Source organism: Papilio polytes, unplaced genomic scaffold (genome assembly GCF_000836215.1).
Source record: "Papilio polytes unplaced genomic scaffold, Ppol_1.0 DF824180.1, whole genome shotgun sequence".
NCBI classification, from domain to species: domain Eukaryota; kingdom Metazoa; phylum Arthropoda; class Insecta; order Lepidoptera; family Papilionidae; genus Papilio; species Papilio polytes.
Genome location: NW_013525024.1, coordinates 511,902 through 525,582, shown reverse-complemented (window position 1 = coordinate 525,582; position 13,681 = coordinate 511,902). Strand labels below are relative to the sequence as shown.

Below are 13,681 nucleotides of genomic sequence, written 5' to 3'. Positions count from 1 at the left end.
CTTTCTAATTCTAATACATAGAATATAATTTCGGAAATTAGGCGTTATTCTTTGAATAAAGATGTATAAAATTACGAAGTAAATAATACTATATCAGTGTCATTTAAAAATAAAACAAAATTTATGCATTACCAGCATTTATTAACATTAATTACAACATTCAGTCATTGGCGAGAGTCGTCCGCATGAAGGCTGTACACACATCCAAAGATTAAAATGATTACAGACTATACAAGCATCGTTAAATCGGGACAAAATGAAATAGGAGATATTACTCTCGGATAATAAAGTTTATGTATAGTAAATCATTTTTTCTTTAAACTTTCAATATGAACTATACTTTTGATGACGGAAGATATTGTAGTTGTATTAAAATATTGCTAAATATCTCATTCTCATTGCAATAAACAGAGATAGCAATAAGATAGTGTCCGACAAATGTCATATTGGAAATTAACAGTTACATTGTACCATATAATGACCACAGTTAGAGGAAACAGAGTATTCATTTAAACGTATAACTTTGTAGCAGTTTCCGTTTCATCTAATTCCTACAATATTAGCGACCGCCCTAAAAGAAGAGTCCCCTCATGCGGCGACCCATCCCCTGCCTGTCGTACAGCACGTTGAACCTGTTCACTAACTGATTGATACCGTTGCAGCCTTTGGTGATGGTGCCCAGGTACGTCATCAGAGCCACATCATTGCATTGCTGAAAAAAAAAACAAAAATTATTTAACAAAATCTGTAAAAACTATTAAAACCACCAGGTTTTCGTTGTTTTTTGGTGTAGGTATAGGAAATATTCCAAAGATTTTTAGATATTATTATTGTGACCCAATAGAAAAAAGCACAAATTATGTTGAATATTAGTTACCAAAAGCTATCTAGGGGTAGATCTAAATCTAAACAATAAGGATATTGGCGGCTAAAACATTTATTTCAAAATGGGGCTCGAAGGACCAGCTTTTTCTGCTACGACTCGATAGTTATTGCCTTAAAGGGAAAGTAGGTCCTGCAAAATTCCCTAATCAAAACAATACTGGCTACTAAAGAACTTACGTTATAAAAATGTGTGCGGAACTGTTGCGATGTGAGTAGGGGCAGGCGGTTAGCGAGAGCACGCGCCTCACGCAGCAGCGTGGGTCGCGGCGGCAGCGAGCCGTCACGTATCGCGCGCACAGTCGCCAGCACCGCGCGCACGCGGGACACTAACATCTTGATAGCGGACCGCTGCGCTGTCAGGTGCTCCGCCACTGCATCAACACCCAAATACCAAAATCTTATAAAACACGCAAACACATATTAATTTAAGTACACCATATGTTACAAATTACATTACAATAATTATAGCTGTTGCTAGCGATTTTGCTGGCAAAAAATTAAAGAACCAATACAAAACATAACCTATATTGAGCTATTTCAACGTATACGAAATTCCAAAAATACAAATCTTTCCTCTTTATAATTTTAGTATAGATATAGAAAAATACTTTTACCTTCAATACAAAAATGTATATGTTGTGGCTAAATTGATATCAATGTTGATAAAACCATTTCTACAGTAACAATATTGCAACCCTACATATTAACGTAAATAATAAGTAACCTGATCTTAAGATCATGGTTTCCTTACCTAAACTGTTGAGAGCTGCTTCACCCGAAGACACCCTTGCCACATGATCTACTCCTATTCTTTCCGCCTCTTCCGCAGCCAGAGTGTATGTGAGAGGAGCAAGCAGCATTGTTGCTCGACCATTCACAACATCAATCACTGATTCATATAGCACTACTGGTAATTGCTACAAAAAATATTTAAACATAATAATCATATGTCACAATAAGTGAAAATGTTCTATGCCACTTAAATTTTCACAAAAGGAAGGTAAAACCGTAGCATGGCAGTTTATCCTTTATTCCTCCAACACTACATAACAACTTGAAGATCAAAAATACTTACTTCACCATTCACACCAGCTGGATTGAGCATAAGCATCACTGGACATTCATTTATATCACATATCTGTCTGTGTACTGCAATATCACGTTCTGTGGGTGCCTCACCAGTGGTATACCAGCCAAGGAAATCCATATCAGAAAATACCTGCTTAACTGGAGTAAAAAAATTACAAATCAATTTCAGAAGTGTTTTTCATAAATGTACATATCTCTATTTCAGGAAACATGAAGAGAATGTATTATGCACTTGATAAATGCTTGCAAATTATTAGTAAATGTTGAAAAATGAACATAATATATTAATAAACTGGATACTCACACTGCTCTTCCTTTAAATTGTAATATTCTCTATCAATAACAATGTCACCATCAATAGCACTAAACACCAACTCAAACGAATTCATCACTTCTATGTTGCGACCCTTCTGTTTACCAATCAGTGCTCCAACCACTGCAACAATTCATCAAATCTGTATTTGCTTCTCTCTTAGCATATGTATAATTGTAATGTATTTTAATCATTTTTTCTTAACAATTTGTAACTGATATAACGAAATATTAATGACCACGTACCGGTTTGCGGTGAACCTTCTTGCGCACGCAGACGAGTCCAATGTTCAGAGACATTCATTATAACTAATGGATGCAAGGAAACTGTAACTGACCCAGCGGTAGCAGTTGTAACTACTACACTTTTGTTACCGCCTGGCGTCGGAGGAGCAGGTGAAGTTGGGTTAGGCACATCTACCGGAGGTCCTGATGATGCACTCTCCACTTCTACCTCCATTTCAAAATCAATCCTGTCCGCACTCGTCATAGTAATAAAGAATTACTTTTGGGATTCACTTGAAACTTAAGATGTGAGTGTAAATATCAGTGTTTTAGAAGAGGAAAAACAAAGCAAACTTTTTGTTTTCGAAACAAGTAAACGGCAAACCAATAACCAATGGTAATTTAATTTATATCTGTCACCAACCTGTCACTGTCAAGTCAGTTAAAGTTTTTTTAAATGGCAATAAATACAAACAGGTGGCATAATGTGTCATGTCTACTTTTTAAAGTAATGCAGATGCGCGATTCATACTCTTGCATTTGCGAGAGATTTTACTTAATTTGTATGGCTTCAACAATTAATTAAAAGGGTTTTTAATACAAACAAAACACAAAATAACGATGTCTATGCAACGAAAACCTCTATTCTTGTCTATTATATTGACATGTCATGTCATAAGTCATGTTTGACTGACGCTTAGATACTTCTGAATAAAAATGTATTTGGTCTATTGATATTTAAATAGTAGTAATAAAGTTATTGTTAGCTTTACTTATGTAATAAGGACATATTACTTCTGTCGAATACAGAATATTTTCACCGATAGTGTATATGTTAGTTATGATTCATAACCAACAGCACCTCGTGATTTGAAGAAATTTACCGCAGGTCAGCAGCTATTGTCTCGAAATAAGTGTTTCATTTAGTTTCTAATTATGACTTCTTCAGTAACGAAGGCAGTTGGTATAGTTAAAGATGTTTCTCCACTGTACTATAGAATCTTATCAAAGTTTCCACAAAATTTTACGTTCTGCTTCGCCTATGGATCTGCTGTCAAACCTCAAATTGGAAACCAGAAAAAACACAATATGATTGATCTTATCTATTGCGTTGAGAATTCCTACAGATGGCATGGAGCTAATATTGAATTGAATCCATCCCACTATTCAGCTCTTCGCTTCTTAGGAAAAGGTTTTATAGCAAGATTTCAGGAAAACTGGGGAGCAAAAGTTTACTTTAACACTTTGGTAGAAATGAAGGAGGAAGATGTGACTATCAAGTATGGTGTAGTGTCACAAAAAGATCTCATTGCAGATTTACTAGACTGGAGTGATCTCTACTTGGCTGGTCGTTTGCACAAGCCTGTAGAAATTATAAAACAAACAAACAGCTCCCAGCTACAAGATGCCCTACAATCAAATCTGAGGTCTGCTGTGCACACAGCTTTACTTATATTACCTGAAACATTCTCAGAATATGATTTCTATTTCGCCATTTCCAATTTAAGCTATGCAGGTGATTTCAGAATGACATTTGGTGAAAATAAAAATAAAGTGAGGAATATTGTTCAACCCCAGTTGTTGAATTTCCGTGAACTTTATAGACCAATATTGCAACAGTTTCATGTATATGTTGATTTTGCAACAAATGACTCGCAGTGTCACCAAGATATCCATCCAGAAACCAAGCTGCACCATCTGATGCAGCTACCCATGATGCCGCAACAAAGAATTGTAAAGTTTTGGAATCACGGAGGACTTCAACAAGATATGGAGGATGTTCTTAGAGCTGTAGCTTATGATATAGACTGTCCCGTTATTTTACGGCAAATCCTAAAGGATATAGTATGGCAATCAAGTGTAAGGCAATCTTTAAAAGGCATACCAACTGCTGGATTTTTGAAGTCAATCCGTTATAGCGCTAAAAAAATAGCTAAAATGTTTTAAATCATACACCTATCTTGTAGAATCTGTAAAATAAAATCAGTTTGTAAATAGAATAATTTGTTATTTCTTTTCCTATTTATTTTAAACCTATTTTTTTGTTTTTAGGTACAAAAATGCTATCTGATGAATCGAGCAGTGACTCGGAAACTGGAAGATTCAAATGTAAAACAAAGACACAAGATGACGCGGGTCATAATTCTAAATCAAGGGATGGTTCCTTGCACGCAAGAAATTCGAGAGCTGGAGGAAATAGGAGACAAGAGAGTGAAAGATACCATAGGGAGTTTGAAAGACGAAGAGATGATAGAAGGGAGAAAGTTTTCGAGTCTCGTGAAAGAGATAGGCATAGATATTCAAGGCATTCACCGGTGAGAAGACGATCATATGAGAGAAGTAGGCATAGAGAAGAATCACAAGAAAGACGAAGACATGATAGGGACTCCAGAGAAAGATCCAGGCACAACAGAAGTAGAAGTAGAGATAGAATGCGTAGATCGGAATCTAAAACACGGAGATCTCCAATTCATATCAAAAGTAAAAAAGAAATCATTGTAAACCATATAATAGAAAAGAAAGGAGACAAAGTTGAAGTAAACGAATTAGACAATATATCTTCATCCAGTGAAGTAAAGTCAAAAAGATCCGAAGTATTCAAACCGGATCCTCAAGAACCGACACGCGAAAAAACTAAAAGTCCTGTTATTGTAGAAGTTCATGGTGACAGTGACAGTTCTGTTGGAGAAAAGCCTGCTTCTTATTACAATATGATACCTGCAATTGTTAAAGAGAAATCTGAGGAGTCTAGTGAAATAGATTCTTCCGATGATGAAAAATTACGAGCAAAACTTTTAAACTTGGAAAAACAAGTCAACAAGACAAAAAAGCGAAAACATAGGAAGAAGCACAAAAAGAAAGGGAGTAAGTCTGATAAAGAAAAAAGTCAAGAGACCACAGCTTCAGTTGAAGTGAGCAGCACCACGGATATTCAAGATAACATAACCAGTAATAAGACAAGTGGCTCTGAAACTGCAGAGGTGACTTCCACACAGAAGAGTGGTCAAAAAGAGAGCAGTGAAGAGGGTGAAATACTAAGTGATGATTCACAAAGTCCCAAAATTGATCCAACTGACTTGAGGCATAAACTGAAAAGGTCTACATTACAATCTGGTGTTTGTGGACCAGCCCTGCCTCCACATTTGGAGAAAAGACGTGATAAAAGTGCATCTCCTGGGACAGAAGGGCCAGCCTTACCGCCACATTTGTCAAAGAAAACGCGCCATTTAGGTAAGCATCAGAATAATAATTATTTTTCTTAAAATAATCTAATTCATGTTAAATTGACATTTGTTTGTCTTCCTATTTAAGGTCCATCGATTCCGCAAGACATGCGCAAGGTACTCGAAGCAAAGAGTCAAGAAATAACTGAATTTGTGAGTTCAGATGAAGATATTACTATTGTAGGTCCATTGCCTGTCGGGGCTGAAGATAAATGGACCAGTGCACACAAAAGTCTAGAAGAGAGAGCATTGGATATGAAAATAAAGAAATTGGATGGACATTCATTAAATAAAGTCGATGTTAAATCAAGAGAGCAGTGGATGTTAGAATTACCAGAAGGTAAAACAAAATACTTGGGTTTAGAAGCGCGAACCTTCAGAGCTAAAGAAGGTCCAGATATGAGTGACAGGTAAACAATACAAATATCTAAAACATAAGACATTACTATCCTAGTTACAATTTTCATATTAAAGATATACACACATGTTTTCAGGTCAAGTTGGACTGATACTCCCGAAGACAAGGCTCGCAAGGCAAGTGGGGTTGTGCGGGAGGAGGACGCGGCGACCGCGCTGCAGCAAGAAATACGACAGAAACAAATCGCTACTAGGGATGAAGAACAAGAGAAAGCTATAAAGTAAATATGCTCAATATCAACACCTAAAAAGCCCCCCCCCCCTCCCCCTCCTAAATTTGGGTTAACACACCAAACTGAAACCTTAAATTTTAACCTTATGTCAACATTATTTTAAAATGTATTACATTTTGTTTCAGAAAACACAAGAAAAAGCACAAAAGAGATGAAAGTTTACTTGAAATTCACCAAAAGAAGTTAAAAAAGAAGAAGAAGGTACTATTCTTAAATAATTTTTTATCAAAATTATAATAATGTGAAGCGAAAACTTTTTACCCTTTTGAAATATCGAGCGAATATGCGGTTAACATAATGAATAGCATATAGCTAGTTTCAATTAAAAAAATGTTTCTTTATGTATAATGCATATACTATAAGTAGTATATGCATTATACCTAATCTTAAATAGATCAATTCTAACTTTTTTATAAATGCGTTAACAGAAAGAGGATAAAGAAGAAGAGAAGCCAGAACGTCGTCCGTTCAGCCGCGACGTGGACCTGCAAGTGAACCGCTTTGACGAGGCACAAAAGAGGTCCGTTATAAAGAAGGCTCAAGAGCTAGATTCAAGGTTCTCACGTGGTGAAGCTAAATATCTCTAAAATAGTTTAATGCAACTTTACTTATGTACTACGAATTAAATAATGGTTTTTTAATAAAATGCAAGTGATTTTGCCGAACTTTTAAAGTAGTTTTTGTAACGTAAATTAAGTCTGTGTAAGTTGTTAGAAATAGTATTTTGTGGTGCAGTTTTCATAAGTTAAGAATTAGATTAAAACACAACTATGCATAATACATTAAAAGTACATGTTAAGTATGTGTGAGCAATAAGTAAGCAATATTACACTGAAGCTGCCGCTGCCACTGTTAATATTGTAGTTTCTTCTCTAAGTAAGTACCTGAAGTTGTAGTTTTGAACTCTGTGAAGTCGATTGCAATTATTAAAATGTAATTATTTTTGTCCTTGAAGATTCATATGAAATTAATAACTGGAATTTGCGAGGAAATGATATAAGTTCTTTCTTTTTTGCAGTATTTATACTATTGCGTAATTGTAAAGTGTTATTTTTAAAAACGGAGTTATAAAACAAGGGAATTAAATACATTTTAATATAGATATCTTTGTTTTATTAACATCATATATCATTGATTTTAAATGTGGAGTATATTTAACTTAACTAAACATATAATAGCTATATCAAGGTAAAGGTCGTATATCAGATATGTGGTGTTTGAGTTTCACATAACAGTCTTGGCGTCGACAACTGCAGTGGTGTTGTCTTTGGGAGCGGACGCGCAAGTCTTTATCTTCTCGTTCTCGCAGCAGAGAGGCTCGTCTGCGGTCATGTCAGCGTATATCCAAGGATTGTCGCACACTTTGAAAAACGCCGATAACTGAAAAGTGGAAAAGTGGTAGACACTTCAAATGCAACTAAAATGGCAGGCGCATTAAATTTTTAACTTAGTAGATTTCCTTCTAAATTAGTTGCGCTCTTTTTCTATTTGTTTAAGTTATGTGCCCGAAAAGAATGTTGTAAATGGTACATTTTGAGTAATATTGCCGCTGCGTTACGTTTAAATTTTGGGTCTTTTTAATTAAGCTCTACTAATACCACTGCTATCGATAATAATAATTATTATTGTTTTACTTTAACATGTTAATAGAAACTGACTCATAGATTGCAGTTTACAGTAGATTTAACTCATAATTAGATATGTTTACCTTTCCTACCATCCAAATTTTAAGAAAGAACATAAATCATAAGATGCTTGCTTCAAACTATACGTTGGAAAGGTTGCAATTACAAGTTTCTAGTATCATGTAAATTAAGAGATTACCTTCAGTTCGTCAGCATCTTTAAGTCTCTTGCAGAGAATTTCGGGGCCTTTAGCTTTGGTGACATTGGCTAAAGCGACGCAGAGATTCTTGCAGGCGGTCTCGCCCTCCTCATTGCACTTCACCATGAGGCCGGGTGACTGCGCCAGCAGCGGCGCGCTCTCCGCCGTTATCGTCGCCGTAGAGAAACCACCGCATGTGCAGTTACCTTTCTCATCAGGATTCGCCGGGCTGAATAAAATTAAACAAAATATCAAAACAGACAAGAAAATTAACTTAATATTTCTTCACCTCGGTGTAGTCTCCCCAGACAAATGTACATAAAAATTTTAACCGTGATGACCACTTAAATATTCTGACTTGAGACTTAGCCATTGCATACTGCAATAAGTACGCATTCTCTTACCTCTTAGTAGCATCCTCGCCGAAAGCTGTATTAATTAACACTACTGACAAAATTAACAACTGGTTTATTGGGATTTTTAAAGCCATTTTGGTAGTAATGCCAGACCAGAACAAGTGAAGATTCAAATTGTGGCTAATTTATATACGAAACTTTAAGTAGGGTGACCATGCTTTTGATAGCACTTTATAATTTTTACTTAATATGGAAGTACAAACGAAACTACACTATTTACATATAAAATTGACGTTAACTAAAAAGTCAACTAATAGATATAGAAGGACAGGGTCCTTACTTACCTTTTATTTTTAACTTCTTGTTAACTAACTATTGATTGACCATTTTTCCATCTTTATGTGCTTTATACACGATACAATAAATATTTCACAAAAAGCATTTTATTAATCCATATTTAGGAAGTTTTCCCACATTAGGAAAGTCTTCAAAATTGCAAATAATGCACACCATGGCGCAATACCACTGGAAGATGTTTTGAAGAACAAGATATTGTTTTGGTTGGGCTTCTTATACAATATGTCGTTACCCAGCGACGTGTGTAAATGCTACTTTTGTTTAAGCAGGTATTTGAGCCGTGTTATAATTTGATGTCGGTGTCGGGGAAGATCTCATTCTAAAGGCTATTGCGGTACATCAATTTTTCATTCTTGAATTAATAACTTACACCTAAATATGTAAATTAACAGTAAATTCTTTTTAAATAGGATTCACTAACATTTGGCTCATAAAAATGCATTATCCTCTGTATTCACTTTTGACGGCGTTAGGGGGGGATGCCGATGAGCAATCGCCCAGAACGCTGAATAGAAAGGGGCGCAATGATTAAATTGCAATCTCACACATGCCTGTTAACCCTTTATTTGATAGACCCAGTGTGAAGAACAACTAAATTAAAAAATCTACTGAATTAGTTTAGAGAAAATACGTGAGCTTTTGATTTTAACGTGTTGGTAATATATTATTTTTTTGCTACAATAACAAAACTCCGTTGATTTATGAGTTAAAGTCTTTCCACCCCTTCGCCCAAGGCAAATGATCATTATTCAATGAAACTGCCCACTGTAAGGAGAGTATTCCCAGACGGCATACAATTCCTACGATCGACGGATTCAAATCCTGTTTTAAATTCATAAATTGCAGTTAGAAGTAGTTTTAGTAAGGATGATTTGCATAAATCAGTTAGCTTGCCTAACATTGACTACTCAATCCTCTACCTATATTGAATGGGCAAAGTACTTGCTTGGATAGATAACACATTGGTTTAATAAAAGTCCAAGTTATATGTATTGTGTATTTCAAATACTACACAGCAGTCTTTAGTCCTGGAGGAAATTGATACTTATATAATGAATTACAAATTTAATTTTATTCTATGCAGTTATTGGCTCTAGGCAGTATATCAACCTATTAGGTTGCCAACCATCACAATTCATGTTATCCACTTTTTGTAAGTCCCAGTTGTATACATAAACATTTTTGAGTTCTGTTTTCCAAAGAAAAAATATTACATTAACAGTAAAAGTGTAACATAGAAAAAATAATAACATAGATAAATCAATACATTCAGTTAAAGTGACATACAAGCAATAAAATTCACTTTATTTGATACAAAGGTGTAAAGAAATTATTTGTAAAGATACAAGACAAACAATTAAAAAACATCCTGTATTTTATATGAAAAATAAAATTCCATATACAGAGACATACACACCAGAACTAAAGCATTTATAAAGGAAGGGGAAATGTCCTCTATGTCTCCTCCTCCGTCAGTTAAGGGTAGGAAACGCATCTGCAATTGCGGATGTTTATAGGCAGCTGTCACATTCCATTTCAGTGGATTCAGGTGGCTGCTTGCTCAATTGCCACTTTATTTTATATAAAAAGAATTTACATCACATTTTATTTGTATTATCACAAATTCTGGGTGATGGAAAATATCTTTATGTACAAGTGTCTAAGTAGTGGAGACTCATCAACTATGTGCAAATGCATTAACATTATTTTATGTTCATTATTTGTACATATAATCTAAAAGTCAGTTCATACAGAAATTCATTTTTTTAACATTTAAAACATTCATTACTAATAAAAGTAACCTCAAATCAAAGATGATTCAGAAATACCATTTACAAAATACCAACAGCCTCTTTTGCTCATTTTTTTCACAATGTACATAAGCAAGGCCTTTAGTCAATTCCCTAGATAATCTATTTGTATGTAATAATTCATTATTGATTTTTTTTTATTTAATATACATCAACACTTTTATAACCGCTACACCAGCTTCATATAATTGTTACCTGTTTCCCTCACAGGAAATATATCATTAAGAACTCTCTTAGTGAGTTTTTTACTCAAATTAGCAGTAAAGTTATTGTTTCCCATTGGGCTAATCAAATTAGATTTTTTACAAATGTGCCAAATAAATCCAATAAACGGGAAAACAAAATACCATAGAGCTGATTGACCAGTACTGACAAGCCCAACAAGAAACATCCTAGTTATTAAGTAATTGTCTTTGTAACACATATCACTTCATCACAATCACTAAAGTCCAAAACTTAGTATCATATAATACTGCCGCAAGAGGAAATATTATCTTTGGGGTGCAGGCTTTGGTTTCGGCATCTTTCCCAGGAGTCCTTGAATTTCTTTTTTTTCATCATAACTTTTCCACATTTCATATAAATTGATAATAGATCTCACTATTTCTTGGATCTGAAATAGAAAAATATTGTAAATTCTCAATGAAAACAAACACACAACCAATTTTAGAAACATGAACCTAAAAATTCCAGTAGGAATGTGTGTCAATGACCTCAATTTTACAAAAATGATATATTTCTTGTTGTTAGATAGATATCAGTTGTACTGAAATTATTTTAGTGTAGTTTACTTGGTTTTAGTGAATTGTCTTATAAATTCCAAAGTCTTTATCATAATATTACCTTATCCATGTCAACATTAAGTTCTGCAAACCACGGTTTTAGGTTTTCCTTTCCAAGCATTACACAAGCTATATGCATGGCTCCAATAGCAATCTGTAAAGTAAATTAACATTATTAAGGTCAAGGGTCAAATTCTTATTTAGTTATCTTTATCTATTGTTTTTAACTATCATAAAGGGTTTATTTGATTTTATTTACAATTAGTTCTTTATTAATTGTTTTATTTGAGTTGCCCTTTACTGCTGTTTATTTTGTTTTTAGATGGTTAAATCTGTTATGATTATTAAGTATATAGCAACCTCCAACTATCTACACTTCCTTTTACATCTTTGGGAGGGGGAAAGGTGGCTGAAAACCAGCTCGATACTGGATTTCAACCAATATTGGTATAGCTGAGCCTCCCACTTTCGCCATCTGTTACCAATTTTCATATATACATTTTTATTTTGTATAACACTGTATTTTTTGGATGACAATAAAGAGGTTTTTATTTATTTATTATTAATAACAAAAATAGTTGGTATACAATTACCTGATAAGGTGGATATAGTAAACTGACATCAGTTCTCAAAGAATCATTAACAATTCTCCAAGCATATGTAAGCAATTGTTCATCAGGTCCTATGTCTTGCACAAATAACAGCAGAGGTCGGTATGGCTGGAATACAATGAGACAGCAATCGAGATTTTCTAAAAGATAAAACTCACATTCCAAAATGTGATTAGTCCGGTATGGAAACTCCTGTTGTCCATATGCGTAACTAAATTTATTCTTTATAACAGTTTGGCAAGTTGTTATTAGTCTAGAATTAGATATAACACCGAACTCTTCAACCTTCGAAGCGAGGAATACACAAGTAGGCGCTAAAAGTAGTGGGTCTATGCATTTCAAGGAGTTTCTCGCATAAAATCTCTTGAAGTAAACTGTAGCCGTCGCTATAACTTGCTGCCTGAGCTTAAGTTGCTCCCCTAAAATTTGAATTATACTTGCAAAGAAGTTGAATATTTTCTGATATTCTTCTTCTGTCAAAATGTTTAAATCGTGCTGTCGATCTCGGACTAAGTCTTGCTTATCTAATATCCATTGCTGGTGATGTGAGCTTTGCCAAAAATTGCCTGCCATGATATTATGAAAAGGCTAAAACATAGTATATCGAATTTACTATATTTTTTATTGGCGCTAATGCATTAATTTACAAAATATAAACGTAATTTGACATTTATTGTCAAGTTGTCAATGTCACTTTGACTGATTCGTAAATGTTTTAAAATTTTCGTCTCGAAATATTCCTATAGTATAAACTCTTTATTCATATGTCCATCTTTTATGATAATAAACTACATTTTGAACTGATCATTTTTAAAATATATATAACTGTTATAATTTATGAAATACTATACTATTAACCAATAAGTCATTCAAAAGACGTTTGCGGACGGAGACTCCACGCTCCACTATTAACATCTTTACACGAATTTTGCAAACACTCTGCTTCTTGTAAAACAGAGAAACCTCTGTGTCTTTGTAACTGTAACCACAATAAAGGTTACGACTGTTAAATTTACGGTTCATCATCATTATCACCAATTCACTCTACGTCCCCACTGAGGGGCTCGGAGCCTATCCTAATAAGAGGTGACTAGGTCATAGTTAACCATGCTGGCACAGTGCGGATTGGTTGACTTCACACATAACTTTGAATTTCTTCGACAATATGTGCAGGTTGCATCACGATGTTTGCCTTCACCGTAAGAACGTCGGGTAAGTTATGTACATACGAAATTCGAAAAAATCGAAAATCACATTGGTATTATACATTGCGGGATTCGAGCCCAAGACCTGTAGATTACAAGTAAAGTGCTCAAACCCCCGAGTCAACAACGGTCTTAAATGACGGTTATTAAGCTATATTATAGTTTTTGAAATTTATACATATAGCAGTAGTTATATTAGTACCTTTTGTTCTTTTAAGTATTAATTTCTTTTTCTTTACATAGCATAATTTAAATAACGTTATTTATGAGTCACTGTGTAGTTAATTCTTAAAAATAAATTATATAATTTCGTTACCATAATAATAATCACAAACGTCGTATCTTAAACA

At 34.3% G+C, this 13,681-nt stretch overlaps 5 protein-coding genes across 5 annotated transcripts; 2 read left to right on the top strand and 3 right to left on the bottom strand.

Moving 5' to 3' along the window:
• Positions 1 to 120: 120 nt before the first annotated feature.
• On the bottom strand, positions 121 to 2,933 carry LOC106111039 (COP9 signalosome complex subunit 6). The gene is made up of 6 exons (XM_013293005.1): positions 2,533 to 2,933; positions 2,279 to 2,410; positions 1,961 to 2,112; positions 1,637 to 1,802; positions 1,063 to 1,256; positions 121 to 712 (listed from the first exon to the last, which is right to left on the bottom strand). The coding sequence occupies exons 1-6, from the start codon at positions 2,774 to 2,776 to the stop codon at positions 572 to 574; spliced, it is 1,029 nt and encodes a 342-aa protein (XP_013148459.1). The 5' UTR covers positions 2,777 to 2,933; the 3' UTR covers positions 121 to 571.
• Positions 2,934 to 3,189: 256 nt separating this feature from the next.
• LOC106111198 (GPALPP motifs-containing protein 1) lies at positions 3,190 to 7,487 on the top strand. The gene is made up of 6 exons (XM_013293214.1): positions 3,190 to 3,400; positions 4,564 to 5,742; positions 5,824 to 6,145; positions 6,230 to 6,373; positions 6,511 to 6,586; positions 6,814 to 7,487. Exons 2-6 carry the CDS (start codon positions 4,572 to 4,574, stop codon positions 6,970 to 6,972), a joined length of 1,872 nt encoding a protein of 623 aa, XP_013148668.1. The 5' UTR covers positions 3,190 to 3,400; positions 4,564 to 4,571; the 3' UTR covers positions 6,973 to 7,487.
• LOC106111200 (phosphatidate cytidylyltransferase, mitochondrial) lies at positions 3,407 to 4,479 on the top strand. Its single transcript, XM_013293215.1, has one exon. The coding sequence runs from the start codon at positions 3,448 to 3,450 to the stop codon at positions 4,456 to 4,458; it is 1,011 nt and encodes a 336-aa protein (XP_013148669.1). The 5' UTR covers positions 3,407 to 3,447; the 3' UTR covers positions 4,459 to 4,479.
• On the bottom strand, positions 7,476 to 8,717 carry LOC106111201. The gene is made up of 3 exons (XM_013293216.1): positions 8,614 to 8,717; positions 8,210 to 8,438; positions 7,476 to 7,765 (listed from the first exon to the last, which is right to left on the bottom strand). Exons 1-3 carry the CDS (start codon positions 8,697 to 8,699, stop codon positions 7,610 to 7,612), a joined length of 471 nt encoding a protein of 156 aa, XP_013148670.1. The 5' UTR covers positions 8,700 to 8,717; the 3' UTR covers positions 7,476 to 7,609.
• Positions 8,718 to 11,194: 2,477 nt separating this feature from the next.
• Positions 11,195 to 12,818, bottom strand: LOC106111040 (cyclin-C). Its single transcript, XM_013293006.1, has 3 exons — positions 12,109 to 12,818; positions 11,577 to 11,669; positions 11,195 to 11,346 (listed from the first exon to the last, which is right to left on the bottom strand). The coding sequence occupies exons 1-3, from the start codon at positions 12,697 to 12,699 to the stop codon at positions 11,224 to 11,226; spliced, it is 807 nt and encodes a 268-aa protein (XP_013148460.1). The 5' UTR covers positions 12,700 to 12,818; the 3' UTR covers positions 11,195 to 11,223.
• Positions 12,819 to 13,681: the final 863 nt, after the last annotated feature.